At 45.1% G+C, this 21,930-nt stretch overlaps 1 protein-coding gene across 6 annotated transcripts; it reads right to left on the bottom strand.

Annotated features, from left to right (window-relative positions):
* Positions 1-2,233: 2,233 nt before the first annotated feature.
* Positions 2,234-21,101, bottom strand: LOC140904638 (uncharacterized). Of its 6 annotated transcripts, none has more exons than XM_073327052.1 (5): positions 21,020-21,101; positions 12,591-12,679; positions 8,095-8,221; positions 6,652-6,765; positions 2,234-6,226 (listed from the first exon to the last, which is right to left on the bottom strand). In XM_073327052.1, exons 2-5 carry the CDS (start codon positions 12,666-12,668, stop codon positions 5,226-5,228), a joined length of 1,320 nt encoding a protein of 439 aa, XP_073183153.1. In that variant the 5' UTR covers positions 12,669-12,679; positions 21,020-21,101; the 3' UTR covers positions 2,234-5,225. The 6 variants fall into 6 exon arrangements, with proteins under 6 accessions (XP_073183153.1, XP_073183152.1, XP_073183155.1 ...); XM_073327051.1 differs by lacking the exon at positions 21,020-21,101 and adding an exon at positions 20,314-20,506; XM_073327054.1 differs by lacking the exon at positions 21,020-21,101 and adding an exon at positions 11,881-11,955 and having other exon boundaries at positions 8,095-8,401; positions 12,591-13,452.
* Between the last annotated feature and the right edge of the window lie 829 nt (positions 21,102-21,930).

A 21,930-nucleotide genomic window follows, 5' to 3' on the forward strand; every position in this document is an offset into this window, starting at 1 on the left:
GGTGCCACTGACAGCCTGGCCAGCGGGTGGTTGAAGGACTGGCATGAACGACGTGTTGTGATCGGTGCCGTCTTTGTGAGGGCTGATGGACGGATTGATCAAGGTGAGTGCAGCAGAGAATTGTTACGGCTGCTAAGTCAGTATTGCCAACCCCAGATGTTCAAAAATCATGAGATTGGCTTTCAAATCATGAGATTATGTAAAATACTAGATTTGGGAGTCTTTTTATTTGCCTTCTGCTTTTTGAGCCTTTAGGGTTCATGGGGTCACATGTTGATGCTTTCTCCACAGGTATGAGGGCTAGAAACTTACTTTGTCTTTCAGAAGGCAGGCTGAAATCATCACCACTAGACTCCAGGAGCTGGGGCTTTAAGGAAAACAATAATTATCATGAGACTCATGACAAAATCACGAGAGTTGGCAACACTGCTATGTTCTTACGGCTGCTCAGTGCTGTTGTTCTTGGAGCTCAGACGTCAGCTGCACGAGCAGGGAAGGCCGTTTACTGATTCAGCAGACCGTATGTTATTCATAAAGAAAGGCCACAGGCTCGGTTTGGTGGCGAAAGCGCTCGGCCAGGTTTATTGTCAACAAAGCACAGTACTAGCACCCTGTCCAATGGGTTACAGGAACACTAACACATGTATGACCACAGCTCAGTCAGGACACCAGGATCCTGTCCCCTCGGCCGATAGAAAGTTACCCTTCCTATAACTTCTCCTTTTATACCTTGATACAAACAAGTTAAGTATTACACTCCAGATATTGATAGTTACCACCCTTATAATTTGTACATAAGAAAGCCATACTGGGTCACACCAATGGTCCATCTAGCACAGTAACCTGTCTTCCAACAGTGGCCAATGGCAGGTGCTTCAGAGGGAATTAACAGAACAGGGCAATTATCAAGTGATCCATCCTGTCACCAGCCCCAGCTTCTGACGAACAGAGGCTAGGGACACTTCAGAGCATGGTTTTGCATCCCTGCCCATCCTAGCTAATAGCCATTGATGGATCTATCCTCCATGAACTTATCTAGTTCTTTTTTGAACCCTGTTATAATCTTGGCCTTCACAACATCCTCTGGCAATGAGTTCCACAGGTTGACTGTGCGCTATGTACTAGTTCGAACAAAACATCCTCATCCATTATCCTGTCATCCCATTCTTATCTTAGAAAGGGTTGGTGTCTTCCTATACAATCTCTTGGGAATTTGTTTATGTAGTTACTTGAGAACTCTGGGTGTTCTTGTACCACGCTCTCTGGTCTGGAATGTGCTTACTTGGTTAGCCAGTATCTGGTGTGTTACTATTCTGCCAAGGCCAGGTCTAATCTGCTTCACAGCCTTTGGTTCACACTGCTAGTTATGCCTCGGGCTCTGGCAAGGCCTACAACACACAACTCAAAACTGCATCCTGATCAGAAAATTTAAGCTCCAAAGCATTTATTGCTCTGAAATATCAAATTCCACTATCATAGTTAAATGTGCATCCGTCCACCCCTCTTCCCAGGCTGCTTAATGTTCCTTCGCCCTCTTGGAGCCCGCCCTGTACTCAAGATGTTTTAACCTTTTGTGGTTAAAAACAAAACAAAACAAAACACAAACCTCATTGCATGGCAGGCATGTTTATTGTAGTGGCAGACACAGAACGAGAAAAGGCAACAGAAAAAAGTACTTTAGCTCCCAGTTGGACCAATGCCTTGAGCTTCTCGCTACTGTTACATATTAGGTAAATTGCCCAACTTAGGCTACAGAGTCATTTAAAAATGCATAGAGATTATAAGGCATTTGTGGCTATTTCGACTCACACCCTCAGCACGGTTAACCCCTTGGGGTACAGAGCAATTACTGCAAAAAGTGTATTTTGCAGCACACTTTGTGCTGATCTGCAATTGCTATACAAGAGAGTTTAAGGCAAAGAGAGGGCTCTATTTTTGCAAGCACATTGCGAGGCAATGCAGCTTTCTCAGGGCTACCCATATAAGTGGTGTTTCCTTTCCACTCCTGCTCCAGGTGTGGGGGCACCATCCTGGCAAACTGCAGGGCAACAGAACTTCCCAGTTTATCCATTGCCTTTTTGAATAACAACCTCCTCTGCCTCTAAGGGGACACACCTTAGGGGATCGTCCTCCAACGTAAGGACCTCCTGCAGAGTCGCACATGCAATTACGAAGCCCCCCTCTGCCACCCCCCCCAAACACCCAGCCAGCCAGATCCCCTCCCCAGCTCACAACCAGGATTGATATGGGATCCTATAGAAGAGCAGTTCTCAACCAGGGGTCCGAGACCCCCTGGGAGGGCCGCAAGCAGGTTTCAGAGGGTCCACCAAGCAGGACCAGTGTTAGACTCGCTGGGGCCCAGGGCAGAAAGCTGGAGCCCTGCCGCCCCAAGCCCCGTCACCCGGGGCTGAAGGTGAAGCCTAAGCAGCTTAGCTTTGCAGGGCTCCCTGTAACATGGGGCCACGCGGAACTGCCCTGCTCGCTACCCCCTAACGCTGGCTCCTGGCTTTTATATGCAGAAACACAGTGCTGTGGCACAAGGGGACCATGCAGTTTTTCTAGCATGTTCGGGGGGCCTCAGAAAGTAAAAGGTTGAGAACCCCTGCTCTAGAAGGTGGAAAACGTCTCACCGTCCCTATGGTCACCCCCGACTGTGAGGAGCCCACAGAAATGGTATTCAGAAATGGAGTAAAAAGCAACATTTGATCTTTGTTGCCATGGAGACTATAACTGGGACAATACTTGTGGGGTTGATCAGCACACACACCCCACCTTACACCTTGACCACGGACAAGAGTGTGGTCAGTTGCTGAACTTCTGGGAAATCTCTGAGCAGAGACAGAGGAAATGCTCAGTGACTTCGTGGCTGCATCCCAGCACAGGCAGAAGACTGAGTAGAGGGATAGTTGCCTTCACCATGGTATCGAGGACTGGAAGAGGTAAAGAGACCTGCTGAAAGAACACATTGACAAAGACAACCCGCCCATTCAGGCACAGATGCTGGAGATGATGCAGCGGCAGACAGCTCTGCTGGAGAACAGTGGGGCTAAAGTTCACAGCCACCACCCCAACCTAGCCATGTGCTGTGGCCCCTTGAGAACTCAGCAGTGGGAACACTCCTTTGCTTCCCCAATTACACAGGACAGGACTTTCCTTTGCCATCTCACACCACGAGACATGTAGAATGGTTCTGCCCTCTCCAAATATATTTATGACCCCGTCGGCACAAAGTTGTGCACTCAGCACTTTCGGCATGTCTGCCACAGTTTTATGGTTTCAAAGTTTGTGTCGGGCTGTTTTCAACAAAGGTTTTTATTTACGGCTATTTGTTATTTATTTACAACTGAAAAGTTTCATAAAATCCCACACAAAGCACAATAAAATCCTACATAAAGCAAAATTAAAATCCTACCACAAAGTTACATACATTTTTCCCCACTACCCCTTTGCCTCAAAGGAAGAGAACAACTCATCCCTGACCATGTGTCCCTGACCAACTGTGGCATTTAGCAGAGGCAGCCTCTCTGGCTGTTCATAACATTCACAGAGTTTCTTTACTTCCACCTCTCGCCAACATCAGATGTTGTGGGAAATGCAGCAAGCACCTGTCACAAGAGGCAGATATTGCTAAGCAGTCTCCAGCCTTGTCACGAGGCACCTCCACCTTCTCTTCAGTCTTCCAGATGCCCACTCCCCTGTCATTCTACAGCTACTAAGGGGGTAAGTTAAAGAGCTCCTTTCTCCTCTCCAAGTGTTCAGGAAAAGGATTCATCAGCCAGGGAAGCAGAGGGAGAGCTGGGTTTCCCAGAGTGACAGGAGGAATCACATGATGAATATCCATAGCAGCACATGGCACCAGTTCCGGCCTCGTTGCCAAAAAGAAGGCCTGAGTGTTGAACAACACTGGCATCGTGGAACTTTCCAGACCATCCCACATTAATACTGGTCAAACTTTTCCACAGTGATCAACCAGACCTTGCAGCATCGTACCCAAATATCCTTTTCTGTTGACAAACTCTGAGATCTGGTACAGGGAGGCAAACAATAAGCATATGGGTACCATTAGTGGCCCCAAAACAATTCAGGAGCCCCAGCCTTTCAAATTATTCAATAACTTCCTGTGTACTGCCATGCTTTAGGACCTGGCCTAGCAGCACCCTCTGAATAGTAGCACATGGAAACACCATCATGGGAGGTTTTTAAGAGCAGGTTAGACAAACAAGTGTCAGGGACAGGCTAGATAATACTTAGTCCTGCTGTGAGTGCAGCAGACTGGACTAGATGACCTCTTGAGGTCCCTTCCAGTCCTACAATTCTATGATTCTATGGCAGCCCCAATAGCTGATTTACCAACACTGAACTGGTTAGCTGTTGCCCAGAAGCCATTGGGAGATTAGCAAGCATCCAGATACTGAAGACCACAACACTTCATGCCAAAGGGAACTCTCCAGTCGGTGTCCTGCCCACTTCTGCTCATGGGCCAGCTCTGCACAGTTTTCAAGGTACATGGCCTTTGTCATTCTGAAGTTCTGCCACCATTGCTGGTCATCCTCGGTCTGCACGACTACCCTCTCCCACAAGTTACTGCTTTCTGGGCAAGCCCGGAGGAAAGCGTCTACTGAGGAAATGTTCCAGAAAATGGTCTCGCAGAAGTAACTGCTCACTTTCGTCCTCCTCGTCTTCTATTTGCGTCACCCATATTGGTGCAGCACGACCATGGCCGTCTCTCAAGGCATCCGCAGCCACCCATCCAGCTGCCTGACTGCTAACACCTGTGCATCGAACTGTTCATGTTAATGGCCGTCAGGGTCACATGTTCCCGTCATGCTGCCTGCCAGAGGCTTGAAAATGGTGCTGGCTCACAAAAGCCAGATGAATGATGGGATGACACGAGAATAATCCTGGAATGTGTTAGTTTGACCCCAAATCCCAGAATTCCAGTGGCTTTGGGTAGCTATCCCACAATGCACCAGGAGAAAATCCCAGAATACCCAGAGTCAAGCGGCAGAACATAGTAGCATGGTACATCTGCCCAGAATGCAGCACTGTGTAGATTCAATTATTCAAAAGGGGAGGAGCTTAAATTGGCATAACAAAGCAGTGTTATAGTACTGCTTTCAGAATAGTTATTCCGGATTAAAGTGGACAAACATAATCCAAAATATATTTCAGGCGTAGTCAAGTTCTTAGCTAGACTTAGTCAGGGCAATTATTCAGTTCTCCTCCTAATGCATAATAAGGGGTGAACTTTCTGTGCAGCTTTTCCCACACCCAGGGTTTTTACAAGGCATTTCTCTCTTGTGGATTCTCTGATGAGAATTAAGATGTGAACGGCTGCTGAAGGTTTTCCCACAGTCAGGGCACTTATAGGGTCTCTCTCCTGTGTGGATTCTCTGGTGTATAATAAGGGCTGATTTTACACGACACCTTTGCCTACAGTAAGGACATTTATATGGTTTTTCTCCTGTGTGGGTTCTCTGATGTGTTATCAGGTGTGAAGAGCAAGTGAAGCCTTTTCCACAGACAGGGCATCGATAGGGTCTCTCTCCCGTGTGGATTCTCTGATGTACAATAAGGGCTGAGCTGTCACTGGATCTTTTCCCACAGTCGGGGCAGCTAAAGGGCTTCTCTCCTGTATGGAGTCTCTGATGTCTAATAAGGTCTGAGCTCTGATTGAAGCTTCTCCCGCAGTCGGGGCATTTATAGGGTTTTTCTCCTGTGTGGATTCTCTGGTGTTTAATAAAGGTGGAGTTTGCAGTGAAGCTTTTCCCACATTCCTGGCATTTATAGGGCCGCTCTCCAGTGTGGATTCTTAGATGTGTAACAAGGTTTGGGCTCTGGTTGAAGCTCTTCCCACACTGGGGGCATTTATAGGGCTTTTCTCCTGTATGGATTCTTTGATGTATAAGAAGGTGTGAATGACTACTGAAGCTTTTCCCACATTCACTGCATGTGCTTGGTCTCTCTCCCATGTGGATCCTCTGGACTCTGGTTTTCTTGAGGTGCTTCAGACCCCTCCCACAATTAGTGGATTTATCCACTTTCTTCACCGGCTGGTTTCCCAGCGGCCTCTCTTTGCTACACTGACTCTCACAGGTTTTTCCTTGCCCAATACTCCAACAGATGTTTCCTTTGGATCTTCCTAATAGTGTCCCATGCTGTTCCATTTGCTCAGGACCTCCCAGCTGAGGATTCAACTCTTCATGCTCATTCTTGATCCCATCAGCTGTTGGGATAAAGAGAAAATCCAGAGATGAATCATTCTCTGTGTCGAGAAGTAAGGAAAACTCAGAATGGAGCAATGGAAAGCTTGGGGTGTGGGAGGGAATAAACCAAATTAATTGTTGGGCAAATGGAAAAATTCAGGAGTTGAATTCCCGCAAATCCTTTCCCAGAGTTGAGAGAGAGGCGGGAACCAATTCAGCCACCACATCCCACCTGAACATGCAGAGGAAAGGGTGGTCAGCAGGGAGGAAGTTAATGTCAGGTGTGAGTCAGGGTGCGTGGGAAGCCATGAATGACATATCTTGTGGATCTGACACCTACTGGAGACAATCCAGAATTAGGAGCGTACATGAGGACTTTGTGAGAATCCTAGCTGTTCCTTCATTCAGCAATGTTTTCTGAGTTGGTTTTAACTAACACCCTTACCTGCATGGCTATATCTCAGGATTCCCCTTTCCTCTGAGCCCTGGAGATCCGTGAGCCACGGCTCTTCTCCCCTTTCCAGCTGGGAGATCACTTCAGGTTTGGGAATCGGAAATCCTGCTCAAGGGGAAAGTAAACAGGTGAGAAGTCCCATGGCTTGTGTTATACTGGAGATCAGACTATACAATTACAGTGTCCCTTCCAGTCTTATCATCTACGATTCTATGAGATCAAAGTGAATAACGTGTGTGGAGAACAGTTCCAAATAAAAAGTTTAGTAATTTTGACCCAGTCACTGTTTGTGCTGGTGGAACATGCATGGGAACATGGTCACAGAGATCCTTTGGGATTCACATGTATGTGTCACATTTCAGAGTGGTAGCCATGTTAGTCTGTATCAGCAAAAACAACGAGGAGACCTTAAGGCACCTTAGAGACTAAAAAATGTATTTGAGCATAAGCTTTCATGGGCTAAAACCCACTTCATCAGATGCATGGAGTGGAACACACAGTAGGGAGGTATAAATACACAGCATATGAAAAGATGGGAGTGAGAGGGGTGTTGCACCTTTAGGACTTCCAGACACTGGGGAATTGGATCGCTAAGACATAGTCTTGATGCTACGTCCTTTGCTTGCTTCTAAATCTCCAGAGACCTCTCTCTGGGTAGAGCCAGTGCCAAGAAGGGAGGAGAAACAGAGAGCCTGTATGCACATGGGGGTGTAAGTACGTGTAACTCACACACCTTCTAGGTGTGGTGTTGTGTCTCCTCTAGTGGCACTGAAACCACTTACAGAGATTAATGAGTCTGTTACAGCCTTAGCTAAGAGCAATGTGGCTTTTAGCTCATGCGGTGGAGGCTCATGCATTTAGCTCCAGAGGTCCCAGGTTCGATCTTGCCCACTAACGACCAGTATCTGTCAGTGTTACCTACAGACAGGCAAATTCCGCCTTTCCGCCCTTTGAAAGTTCTGGGGTTGGCAGAATTAGCATCTCCAATAAGTATCTGGCTCCCCTAACCCCGGGGGAGGAGGTAAGAAGGAAGCCAGTCTCTCTCACTCAATTCTGGGCACCTGAAGAGCGTGCCATCCCCTCAGTGCCAACAAAGGGAAAACAGACCCATGCCAGTTGCATGAGAGAGATTCAGCCAGCAGCGGAGAGTTGGAAAGCATGCTGGGGGAAAAATAAAAGTTCCTCACATGAGGGTGTAACCCTGCAGTGGGGCAAGTTAAGGAAGTAAACAGTCACCAAAGAAGTTGCCCTGGTAAGAGTTCCTCGGTGCTGTGCCTGGCACCGCTATCACAAAGGCAGGCTGGGTGGGGGTGTAGCCTGATCCCCTTTAAATCTAAGGGACCAGAAAAGAACCTTGACCAGAAGCCAACCGGGCACTTCAGAGACAGCCCCCCACCCCCAGCTTCTACTTCCCAAGGGGACAGGGATACTTACCCAGCGAGGTCACATTATCATAATTCTCCTGCATGACGTCCCTGTACAGAGCTCTCTGACTCGGGTCCAGGAGAGCCCATTCCTCCTCGGTGAAATACACAGCCACCTCTTCGAAGGTCACTGGCTCCTGAAAATGACAATTGTCCCCCATTTGGTAACTTCTGCCCCAGCCCCAATCCCACTATTGATGGGGGAGGAGGGCCAAAAAAAGTAAAAGCTCTGGGAGGAGCACAGTAAAACAATCCCATCCTGTGCAGAACAACCTGGAGGTTTCCGGGTGTGAGGAGAAAGAGAGTCCTTGTCACTCCTAGCAAAGGGAGAGAGGGTCATTTGCATTTATCACACACCTACTAGCCAGATACTGATACAGACAGAGACCTACAGCAGGGTCCAGGGACAGACCCTAGTAAGAACCCAAACACCTCCCCCATTCCCAGCAGCTGGATGTGAGGAGACGGGGCGGGGAGGATTAGGAACAAAGGATGCAGGCCATACTTACAGGATGGGGGATTCTGCCCCGGGAAACAGTGACTCTGAAAAAGATTTCGGGGTCATGCTGAACACAAGCTCCATATGCGATGCTGTAGCCAAAAGAGCTGATGTGATCCTTGGATGCATAAACAGGGGAATCTCGAGTAGGATCAGAGAAGTTATTTTACCTCTCTATTTGGCACTAGTGCAACCACTGCTAGAACCCTGTGTCCAGTTCTGATGCCCACAATTCAAGTAAGCAGCTAAAAAGGAGGGGGTTCAGACAAGAGCCATAAGAATGATTGAAGGATAGTCTTTCACTGCCTTATAGTGAAAGACTAAAGGATCTCAATCTATTTAGCTTGACAAAGAGAAGGTTAAAAGGTGACTTGATTACGGTCTATAAATACCTACATGGGGAACAGAAATGTGATAATCGGCTCTTCATTCTCACAGACAAAGGTATAACATGATCCAATGGCTGGAAGTTGGAACTAAACAAATTTAGACTAGAAATAAGGCATACATTTTTAACAGTCAGAGTAAATAACCATTGGAATTATTTATGGAGGGTCATGGTGGATTCTCCATCACCAGCAATTTTAAAATCAAGATTGGATGTTTTTTCTAAAAGATCGGCTCTAGGAACTATTTTGGAGAAATTTTATGGCCTGTGTTATACAGAAGGTCAGAGTGGATGATTACAATAGTGTCTTCTGGCCCTGGAATCTATTAATTCTGACTAGCAGGGGGAAATTGGTTGTAAATCTGAAGTTTTGAAAGCAATTTGTGGGAAAGTAATCATGATATGGTAGATTTCATGATTCTAAGGACAATGGACTTCAAACTAACCAACTTAAACAATCTCAGAGATCAGGTAGGTAAGGTCCCCTGGGAAAAAATATAAAGGAAAAAGGAGTTCAGGAGAGCTGGCAGCCTCTCAAAGAGACAATATCTAAGGAACAGCAGCAAACTATCCCTATCTGAAGGAAAGATAGGAAGAACAGTAAAAGGCCAATATAGTTCCACTAGGAGCTCTGTAATGACCTGAAAATCAAAAAGGAATCTGACAAAAAGTGGAACCATGGACAAATGGCTAAGGATGAGTACAAAAATATAGCACAACCATGAAGGGACAAAAATCAGAAAGACTAAGGCACAAAATGAATGACACTAAGCAAGGGACATGAAAAACAGTAAGAAAAGGTTCTATAAATACATCAGGAGCAAGAGAAAAATAAAGGAAAGTGTAGGTCCTCTGCTTAGCTGGGAGGGAGAGCTAATAACAGATGACACCAAGAAGGCTGATACATTTAAGGCTTATTTTGTATCAGTCTTCACTAAAAAAGTTAAATGTGACCAGATACTAACACAATTAATATTAATAACAAGGGGGAAGGAATGTAACCCAAAATAGGGAAAGAACATGTTAAAAAATATTTAGATAAATTAGATGTGTTCAAGTTGCTAAGGCCTGCTAAAATTAATCATAGGATACTTAAGGAACTAGCTGAAGCAATTTCTGAACCATTAGTGATTATCTTCAAGCACTCATGGAGGACAGATGAGGACCCAGAGGTTTGTTGAAAGGCAAACATTTTACCTATCTTTAAAAAGGGGGGAAAGCTGGGCCTGGAAAATTATTGACCAGTCATCTTAACTTCAATGCCTGGAAAGTTAATAATAACTGGAACAAATAATTAAACAATTATTTTGTAAGCACCAAGAAGATAATAGGGTTATAAGCCAACATGGATTCGTCAAGAACAAATCATTCCAAACCAACCTAAATTTCTTCTTTGACAGGGATATTGGCCTACTGGATATGGGGAAAGCTGTAAACATGATATATCTAGATTTTAATAAGGCTTTTGACACAGTCCCACATGACATTGTCATAAGCAGATTAGGGAAATGTGGTCTAGTTGAAATTACTGTAAAGGGAGTGCAAAATTGGTTGAAAGACCATACTCAAAGAGTAGTTCTCAATGGTTCATTGTCAAACTGGGGGTGGGTGGGGGAGATGTATCTACTGGGGTCCCATAGAGGTCCATCCTTATTCATTGTTTTCATTAATGACTAGGATAATAGAGTAGATAGTATGCTTATAAAATTTGCAGATGACACCAAGATGGGAGGAGTTGTCAGCACTTTGGAGGACAGGATTAGAATTCAAAACAACCTTCACAAATTAGACTGAAATCAACAAGATAAAATTCAGTAAAGACAAGGGCAAAGTACTATATTCAGGAAGGAAAAATCAAATGCACAGCTACAAAACGGGGAATAACTGGGCATGCATTGTACTGCTGAAAAGGATCTGGGGGTTACAGAGGATCATAAACTGAATATGAACCAGCAATGTGATGCAGTTGCAAAAATGGCTAATATCATTCTGGGGTATATTAGCAGGAGTGTTGTGTGTAAGACAGGCAAGGTAATTGTCCTGCTCTACTTGGTACTGATGAGCCCTCAAGTGGAGTGCTATGTCCAGTTTTGGGTGCCAAGCTTTCAGAAAAATGTGGACAAATTGGAGAGAGTCCAGAGGAAAGCAACAAAAATGATGAAAGCTTTAGAAAAAGCTTTAAATTTAGTTGGGGATTGGTCCTGCTTTGAGCACGGGGTTGGACTAGATGACCTCCTGAGGTCCCTTCCAACCCTGATATTCTAGGATTCTATGAAAACGGGATCTCTACGGAAAGGTTAATTAGATGGGGTATGTTTAGTCCTGAAAAAAGAAGATTAAAGGGGGACCTGATAGCAGTCTTCAGATATGTGAAGGGCTATTTATAAAGAGGATGGAGATCAATTGTTCTCCATGTCCTCTGAAGGTAGGACAAGAACTAATGGGCTAATCTGCAGCAAGGGCGATTTAGGTCAGATATTAGGAAAAACATTCTAATTATAAGGGCAGATAAACTCTGGAATAGGCTTCTGTCAAGGTTCCTTCCCCACTCTGAACTCAAGGGTACAGATGTGGGGACCTGCATGAAAACCTCCTAAGCTTACTTTTACCAGCTTAGGTTAAAACTTCCCCAAGGTACAAACTATTTTACTTTTTGCCCTTGGACTTTATCGCTGCCACCACCAAATGTCTAACCGGTATATTACTGGGAAAGAGCCCATTTGGAAACATCTTTCCCCCCAGAATCCTCCCAAACTTTCCACCCCCTTTCCTGGGGAAGATTTGATAAAAATCCTCACCAATTTGCATAGGTGAACACAGACTCAAACCCTTAGATCTTAAGAACAATGAAAAAGCATTCAGATTCTTAAAAGAAAAATTTTAATAGAAGAAAAAGTAAAAAGAATCACCTCTGTAAAATCAGGATGGTAAATACCTTACAGGATAATCAGATTCAAAACATAGATAATCCCTCTAGGCAAAACCTTAGGTTACAAAAAGACACAAAAACAGGAATCTACATTCCATTCAGCACAGCTTATTTTCTCAGCCATTTAAAGAAATCAGAATCTAACGCATCTCTAGCTAGATTACTTACTAAATTCTAAGACTCCATTCCTGTTCTGTCCCCAGCAAAAGCATCACACAGACAGAGAGAGAGGCTTTGTTTCTCCCTCCCCCCAGCTTTTGAAAGTATCTTATCTCCTCATTGGTCATTTTGTTCAGGTGCCAGCGAAGTTATCTTAGCTTCTTAACCCTTTACAGGTGAAAGGGTTTTTCCTCTGGCCAGGAGGGATTTTAAAGGTGTTTATCTGTCCCTTTATATTTATGACAGCTTCCAAGGGAGGTTGTGGAATCCGCATCATTGGAGGTTTTTAAGAACAGGTTGGACAAACACCTATCAGCGATAGTCAAGGTTGACTTGGTCCTGCCTCAGTGCAGGAGGCTGGACTAAATGACTTGTCACGGTCCCTTCCAGCCCGACATTTCTGTGATTCTATGAACTCTCCTGGGGCTGCAGGTGTGAGTGCCCCTTTCACATTCCTCACCCTTGTGTATTTACTGCCTTCGCCTCCTTCCCAGCACATACCCCCTCCACTGTGCACTGAAAAACCCCTACCTGAGCCGCCGCTACTGCAGTCATTTCCCTTTCCCGTCCCCCAAGAGGATGGGATGATCCGGAGTGAAACACAGACATTATTCTGCAGCCTGTCAGGGCGAGAAGGGAGGTTTCAGAAGGGGCTCTAGTCCATTCATCTCCCCTAGTCTCCACAGGGTCTTTCCCTGCAGACAGACACTCTAGCCTGCAATTCAGGAAAAACCCTGGGTCACTTTACTACTGCACACAGCTGGCCCGTCTCACCAGGACTAAACCCACCAAGACATTTTTAAACCAACCCCCCTCCCTCCCCAGGAACAGTCTCTGAAGCAAATGCTAGAAAAGAGCAGAATCAGAGGCCGCTTAAGGGGATCCCCCCCCGACATTGTCCTTGAGGGGATTTTATATCAATATTCAATAATTTGAGAGAAAAGTGCAAAATCTGAGAGTTTATATAAATATTTGGTAAATAAACAGGAAGTTCCCTGGGCAGCAGGGAACCTTGGGCCCAATCACTTTACTGAAGGCTGAGGGGAGGAGGATGGAGACAGAAGGTTCTGTGATGGTTGGAAGGGGCAGCAGTGGGGCAGGAGCAGGTGACTGACTGGCAGTTCGTGATTGGGGGGAGGTGTATTGGGCTGGCAGGAGCTGGGAGAGGAAAAACTGGGGCTGGACAATCTCAGTTTAGGGCACTTGCTCCACCCACTTGCCCTGCTTGGCCCTCCAATCTAGGTTACTGACTCAGGGCAAGTTTCCCTCAAAAACAAAGAGAAGGTGCTAAAGTTAAAAAAGCATGGGGAAAGTACCCAATCTGAGAAGATTTTTAAATCAGTGTTCCATAAATGGAGAAAAAGAACAGCAACATTTGAATGGATTTTATGTCAACATTCAATCATTAGAGAGAAAATGGCAAAATTTGACAAGATTTGATACTCAAGTTTAACAGTTAAAAAGCAATGAGAGCTGTTAGAATGATATTCAATAATTAGATTAGAGATTGGGAAAATTTGAGAGATTTTATATTAATGTTTGATAATAGGTGATGGGTCAAAATCGGAGTGCATTTTATATCAGTATTCGAAAATTGGAGAGAAAGGTGCAAAATCTGAAGAGATTTAATTCTAATATCAGGTAATTAGAGAGACAAGGCAAAATCATTAATAGCAAACTAGAAAATGGGGCATAATTTTAGAGGATAATATGTAAATATTTGAGCACTCGGGAGAAAATTGGCTAAAATCTAAATATTCAATAATATGAAAAAAAAAACCAGCAGCAATCTCCAATTGTATGAGAGAAAAGGGAAAAAATTGGAGGGGATTTTATATGAATATACAGTAAATAAAGAGAATGACCAACACTTTCCCAGTTACACACATCCCAGTGCTCTCCCGAACTCCAACTACTTACCACATACTGACACCTCCCCATCCCACCTGGGGAATGACTCAAGGCAACAGTTTTCCTCCAAATTAAAATCAGGGGAATTTGCTGCATTTCAAAAAGGGAAGACACCCTCCAAATCTGAGTGGGACGGTTATAGCAAGATTTGAGAATTAGAGGAGAAATAGCAAAATTGGAGGGGATTTGACATTAATCTTCGTAATGAGAGAGGAAAAAAAGGTAAAATCTGGGGGATTTCATGTGAATTTTTTTTTTTTTTTTTTTGGTAATCAGAGAAAGAAAAAGAGGAAAACTGAATCGCTTTTTTCTACCAATATCAACAATTATCTGGATAATGGCAAAATCTAAAGGCAATTTTATGTCAATATTTGATAATTAGAGATTAAAAAGAGCAAAATGAGGCGTGTTTGTGTCCATATTGAATAATTAAGAGAGGGCAAGAGGGAAATCTGTGGAGATTTCTCACCCATATTTGATAGTGAGAGAGATAGGGACAAAATCTGAGGGGATTTATATGAGTAGTCAATAAGTAATTAGAAAATGCTGGTTCTCCTCCCCTCCTGCACCCTTCTGCCATTCACATGGACAGCCAGGAGTCCTGGATGATGGTGCTTTAACAGGAGAAGCAGGCGCAGAGGGTGGGAGAATGGACCTGGAAGGTCTCAGGCAATTGGGAGCGGGAAAGGAACCAGAAGGCGGCATTGCAGCGGGAGGGGGTAGTAGCGGGGTCGGGGTAGTTGGTGTGTTAATATTCAATAAGTCTGTGAAAATGGAGCAAAATCTGTAGAAGATTTTTATATCCATGCAGTAGAACTTAGATTCTATCAACCCTCTTCTTAAGAAAGTTCAGTTACATGAAATCATTTTTCCTGATAGAAAAAATAAATTATATAATGAAAGTGATATTAATGAAGAACACGTTGACATCTCTTCCCATTCTGATGCCTTGGAAATTGCTTTGCAATGGTTTGAAAGACATGAACAAAGCAATGTAATATTGAGACATTTGCTTCTATGAACTCCTCAATAAAAAATACTTCATGAAATTGGAGTTCTATTGGTTTAATAATTAGTTGGAAGTTGAATCCCAGTCACTCAGGGTCCAGCCAACTGCCTCGTAAGCAGCTGGGTGGTGCCACTCCCCTATGTTCTGTTCTATTCAGTTCTTACAGCGCTCTCATCCCCACAGGGTCCCAGCACTGTCTATCCGGGCCCCAGCCTCACAACTTGCATTTGTTAGGAGTGATTCTCTCTTTCTCCCCAATGAGAAGAGTGTGTGTGGGGGGGAGAGGAGGTTAAATTTAATGTTTTATTTATTTATTTGTGCCCGGATCCACCCAAGTCTCAATTTTAGGTACCACTGCAATCCACGAAACCTCCGCTCAGCTGCTGCCAAACCCTGTAGGTGCCTAAACTCACTCTCAACCTAAGATTTTGCAGTAAAAAGTCCCCTAGGCACCTATGTTTCTGCCTCTGAGTGTGCATACTGCTGCCTCATTCTAGGTTTCTAGACCCTTATCTCCCACCCTGAGTGATCCACTAACTGGGGAAAAAGAGACTTTTGGCGGCCTAAGTCATATGCAGGTCCTGATCCAGTAGGTGTATGCAGAGGTCGCTTATATGTACACGAAAGAGCTCAGTTGGGACAAGGGAGGACACCCTCACTTATAATATTTAGCCTGCTGGTGAGAGTGCTCATCTAAGATGTGGGAGACCAGGAGTTCAAGTCTCCTGTCTGCCTGATGAGAAGGGGGTTGAACAAGGGTCTTCTATGTCCCAGGAGGGTGTGCTATAGGCATCTGGCCTATAGAGTGTTTCTCACTCTTTCTCTGGGCCAATTAATATTAATTATTCAATTAAAGTGGAACAACTTCATTAGGAGAGATGGAAGGAGGGCCCACATCAGAATGTCCCCTAGCCCAGTGGTTACAGCACTCTCCGTAGGGGTAGCAGACTTGAACTTGGGACTCCCAAGTACCCTAACCAGTGGGCTAAAGATTGTAAGAGAGGCAATCCTCCTCTCCTGGCTGTTCTGGGTGGTGTTTGTTTGCCTCTGCGCACACTACCAGATCTGGTCTCTGCATTTGGAGAATCCCTGATTTTCCCCTAGTTTGTGAATCGCAAGCAGATTGGTGTCTCCATGCACCTGGGACTTACATGCTGAACTCCAAGCGAGGTGTGGTGCTTAGGACATCCCTCTCCTCAGCTTCTCCCACTGGCTAACTTGGGCGGCTCCAGTCTGGCTTTTGTGGAGCCCATTCTAAGCACCTCTCTCTCCCCATTGATTGGATACGGAGCCTAGGGGACTAACACAGGCTTTGGGGATCACAGCGTTGTTACCTAAGACCATTTGTGGATTCAGGCATCGGATGCCAGCTGCAGTTTGTGGGCTGGTTACTGAAAGCAGGTCTAAGAAGTCTACTGGCACTGAGAATGCAGAGCAGGGATGTTTGTGCTAGTTTTGAGCTCCTGTGGGAGTTTGTCCCATGGCCCAAGAAAACTGTCTCATGCACAGAAGAGCTTTCCCTCTGCCACAGACAACTCCTTTTGCCTGAGGAGCCGCGTTGTTGCCAATGGTCACTATCCCAGAGCTTCAGGCAATCTTTAGGAATCCTGGTTCTAGACTGAGTGCCTTGAAGATAAAGGGCAGACTATGAATAGGGGGAGGCTCCTGGCTTTTATGTTCATTAAATCTGGGAAAGACAGCAAAAATGTCAATTTTAATGTACATAAATGGGAAAAGAGTTTCCTGCTGAAACGAGGGTAAGTGGCTACAGATAAAAAGGGTAGAACCTCCTCTCCCATCTGAGATTTTATATGGAGAATTGAGAATTATTAGTGAGAAAATAGAGCAAAATCTGAGAGGGATAATTGGCCAAGAAAAGCCAGGGCCACACTCAACATGATGGTATTTCTCTGTTTGGATGTAATAATAGCTTTTGAACACTGCGGCTGATCAATTCCAAAATGTCAGGAAATATTCTACATGTCGGTGGGTAGAATATGGATCTTGATGAAAATCAGAAAATAGGAAGGGGGAAAGAGGAGACACACAGTTGAAGCCCATGGCATCTGGTTAGCACACACATCACTTTAACGAGGACTGTAATTGTCTATAGATCTGGTTGATGACAGCCATTGATGCCTTCCACTAAAGCAGTGGTTCCCAAACTGGGGTTCGTGAACCCTTAGGGGTTCGCAAAACATTACAGGGGGTTCTCAGGAAAAAACTCCCTAATGGTGGACAGAGCTGTCCCTAGGGACCCCGGGCAGCACGGGGCCAGCAGCCCGGAGCTCCTAGACTTCCAAGAACTAAGCGGATCAAAGCAAGCATATCTATCACACTGAGGAGATTTAAATTTCAAGACTCCTTATTAGAAATGGAAAGGGAGGTGGATATTTTCTGCTGTTTTTAAAATTAAATATCAGCTAGTATTGTTTTTAAAATTATTATGTAGAACAAGTTTAAGCTTTGTTGTAATGTGAGTTGTTTGCCTGGACTGCTCCAGACCTGAATGCTTGTGTAGGAGGAACTCTTTGAGTTGGCTTCTTAAATCCCTTCATGCTGCTTCACAGCTGATATTCCTTGATGAAACATAGGAGCCTTGTTTTATAATAGGCTTATCCAAACTGATACAAGCTATGAAAGTGAGATCTTGGCAGATTGTTGCCATTTTCATAATGTAATAAAAATACTGTAATGATAAATAATAATTAATAATAAATAGTGTGCAATAAGCATGTCACAAAAAAAATTATATTTCCAAGATCACTGCTTTTATAATTTATGTTCAGGTAAAGGAGAAAATCCCTGGAAATATTCATTTTTAAGAGGGGGTTCACAAGACTTGACATTTTAGTGAAAGGGGTTCAAGGGTTGTTAAAGTTTGGGAACCACTGCACTAAAGCAATAGCCCCATCTCAGCTCTGCCCTTTGTCCAAATGGAGTTTAAAATGTTGCAGGGAGTCCGTGAAATAGAGGGGGACAGGGGAGGGGAATTGAGGTATGCAAGGAGCTCTAGATATATGCAATCAGTTCCTACTACAGAAGCAAGATAGCATGTGTCCCCTTTTTTTAAATTTAATTAAATTTTTTTTAGCACCCATGATTGCAGTAACTTGGGGCTGTATTTTCAGAGGTGCTGCGCAGCACCCACCACTCAGCTGAAGTCAATGTGAGCTGTGGGGGCTCAGCACCTCTGAAAAATCAGGCCCCCCTGTGACTTGATTGACAAGGGGAGTGATTTTTTATTGGGACAGTTTGAACAGTTTTGCATTTGTTTATTTCTGTAATATTTAGCCCCAAAAGCTTTGAGGAAAAAATCTGTTTGTATAAGATTCAGCAACCCCTCCCCACTCTCAATCTTCAATGAGAAGCTGAGAAAGCTCCCACTACACTTGGGAATCATCCGAACAGCCCCCACCAACAACAGGGGAGACAAGACTTAACCGCCATTATATTATTATATTATTGTTTTCATTTTTAAATAAAGACCCCCTCCTCACCTGCAACTGACTATTTATCTAACAGAGGGTCACGCACTTTGGGGCTTCTTTAGACCAAGTTCATTGCACACCAACAACTCCTTGCTCTTATCCATTCTTCCCCACAAGTGCCCTGTGTTCTACACTCCCATCCCCTTCTATTTTAAAGACTCCCTAGAACCCCAATGCCAGGGGTTCTGTGTGTCACAGAGAGGAGAATGGGGACATGCCCAGGACTCAGTTTCCCCAGTTTCACTCTTTTGGTTTTCCAGATTTCACTCAAATCAATAGGGTTCTGTCCTTTGAGTCCTAGAACGTTCCCTAAAATCCTGGAATCAATCAGATGCAGCATTCAAAAGTTAACGTGTTACAGACAGACTGGAAAACAATATCGAGTTGAATTCAGGCCCTCACACGCTCACCCAAAAATCCTGGGAAAGAATCAGGGGTAATTTGCCACATTCTTGAATGTTAGAAACTTACTAATGCTCCAATGCTCCATAGAGTCTTTTAGGCTTAAGACTCTTTTGTAATACTAAAAAAAGACGACGAAAATCCCGTCCAGGTCTTTTTTAATGTACACAAGGAAGCACAAAATCAACAGAAAACCAATTTTTTTCGTTTTGTTTTATAAAGTCATTCTTAAAAACCCTGGGTGCATCCTCTCACCAGCTCATCTAAGTTGCAGTTGAGCAGCTATAAGGATTAGGCTGAAGGCAGCAGGATCTGGCCAAAGGTCTCTTTCCCACAAAGTTCTACTTGTACCTGCTGATGGGAACATAACCTGCTAACACTGGGGACTGAAAAGTAGCTCTTTGAGAATGAAATTTGGCAGCCCTTTTCTCCCTGGCAAAGCATCCTTATTTGTAGAGCTGTGGTGAAGTCCTAGGAGTGTCAAACAGAGATTTATTATTGGAAATTACAGGCTTTTTTTGAAACACAATATATTCCCTGAAGAGTTGGCTATTCAGAATCCCCTCACTCTGCGTTTGGCCGTTGGACAGGAATAGTTAGTTTCCTCCGATTAGCAAAACCATTAAGGGCCTGATCCTGCCAAGAAAACCATATGCATCATTTTAGGGGTGTCACATGATTTGCAGGAAGGAGTCCAAGCCAGGTTACACATGATGTGTCAGATGGAGCAAACATATACCGGTCAGCACTTTAACACTGGGGAGGTTTACTGGGTTCTGTGGAATCGGAATTAATCCCATGGTTATTTCTCAGGGGCTTGATAATGTGGAGAGATTTTTAAAACTACAAATAATCCCTCTCCTCTATTCTCTGTGCCCCCCACTCTCCTCTGCCAGTTACTTCCCTAAATGTGCAGAGATGGTTAAAACTGGACACATTTCTTGTTGTCCCCCCATTCCCTCCCTCCCTTTTTCTATCCATCCTTGCCTGATTTTTCACCCCTTTCCTTCCTGACATTCCTGCCTGCCCCACAGAGACACAAAAGAGAACCCTGCAGGGGAGCCCATTCATGACCCCACTGCAGCTCCTCTGAACCACTGTGCTCCCCTTACCCCCCCCCCCCCCCCCCAGTCCCCTGCTTTTTGCTCCTGGAGCAGACCCCAGGCAGAGGAGGGCAGTGACTTCATTGTTAAGGCCAGTGAGATCCCACCCCCAGCTGCATTAACAAACAGGGCTCAGGCATGGGTGCTGGACCTAAGGGTGTGGCCACACCCCCGCTCTTGAAGTGGTGTCCATCCCTTACAGGATTCACAGTTTGGTTCAATAGTTCTCAGCACCCCCACTGCACAAATTGTCCCAGCATCCCTGGCAGGGTTGCTTTGAGCAGCGAGTCCTTTTCCTGCCCAGTTCCCACCACTTCCCCCAGTTCTGTCCCAGTCACCTGGCGTCTCCCCTGCAGGGGCTGGTGTCGGCAGGCGCAGCAAGATCAGCAGAAACATCTTGCCACAAGCTGCAGGGCCTTTGATTGCTGCTGCTGCCGCTGCTCTGTCGTCTTCCTGTGCCCGTAGATACCAACCCGGGCTGCAGCACGTCCCAGGCAGGGACTGGAGTTTTCTTTTCCAGAGCTGGGAAGAACCCGGGCATGCTGACCTCCCCCCACCCCCGCCACACACACAGCCCTCCCCTCCTTCTTCCGCCCCTCCCCAGCGAGTCTGCCCTCCCCCTGTCTGGGATCCGGGGCTCTTGTCTGGGGAGGGTTTTCCTAACCAGAGCTAAATTCACCGCGTGTCACAAACACCCTATGAGCGGCCCCACGGCTCTCGCTGGTTTATTCTCCCCTCTTCGCCCCCCCCCTACGCCGATGGATCTGGCCAAGGGCTTTCCTTTGTGTTTGCAGAGGAGCCAGGCCCCAGCCTGGAGCCTGCAGGATGCGCTCAGCTGTCCTGGGGGGCCCTCAGCCCGCTTGCCCGGACCGCTGGGATGAGTGCCTTTGCTGCCCCAACATAGTGTCAGAAACGGCTTCCTCGGCACACTTTGCTAGCTAGCAAAAACGGACACGGAAGATGCCTTTTTCCTGCAACTCCTGTTAAAGTAGCAAATTCTGCCAGAAGAGGAAAGTCTCCCTTTCAGAATTTGCCTCCCCTCACCTTTCCCTGCAGGGTTCTGACCTCCCGCCCTGTTCTGAGAACTTCCGGCCTCCCCTTTCCCCGAGAAGTAGCAGCATGGGGGCAGGGGGAGCCTGCAGAACCTTCCCCACTTCTGCAAGCAACATGATTTAACCCAGTGTGGTTCTCAACCTATTTTCCACTGTGGGCCAGACACACAGCTCTCTGGGTGTTATGTGGGCTGCAGCCCTGCAAAATATATGCTACCTCTATGGCCCTGAGGATGTCACATGGGCTGGAGCAGTGTGCTGATTGGGCCACAAGTGGCGGACCTACTGATTTAACCCGTGATGTAAGCCCATTATTGACATCCAGTCTTTGATATTTAAATGGTCAAACACATAGGAAATAGTCAAAATTTTGATCTGTAAGGCTATGCAGTTTTGGTTAAGGGTGGATAAGTTGCTATAATTTTAAATCATTGCTTGAAAACTCATTCATCATAAAATATCAATGACTCAACTTAATTTTTCCACACTGTCCACTTTGCTGTGGTGTGACTATGTTGTTGCAGCTCCAGTAAATTATTTATCTTGTCTACTCATCAGCATAAACTAGTCAGTAGGCCTGCGTTTTTGGACATATGTTTGGTATACCAGTGGAAAGCCACAAGAAATGTAATTCTTGGATTCCTCTAGTTCAGCCTGTCTGTTGATAGAGGTCACAATGACTACCAATAAGGCAGCACAAAGATACTGAAAGTTTGCAGTGGCGCTGTGACAGGTGTGTACACATTTATACAGGGAAAAAAGTGGGACTAAACCTAAGAGAATGTGATAGGCTTGGATGGATTCGATTTTTATAGACAAATGTTGCTAAATAATTTCACTGCACACACACACAAACAAATTCAAATATTTCTATCATTAACTATTGAAATTTACAGGTAGCAA

This window comes from Lepidochelys kempii, unplaced genomic scaffold, assembly GCF_965140265.1.
Source record: "Lepidochelys kempii isolate rLepKem1 unplaced genomic scaffold, rLepKem1.hap2 scaffold_54, whole genome shotgun sequence".
Lineage (NCBI taxonomy): Eukaryota > Metazoa > Chordata > Testudines > Cheloniidae > Lepidochelys > Lepidochelys kempii.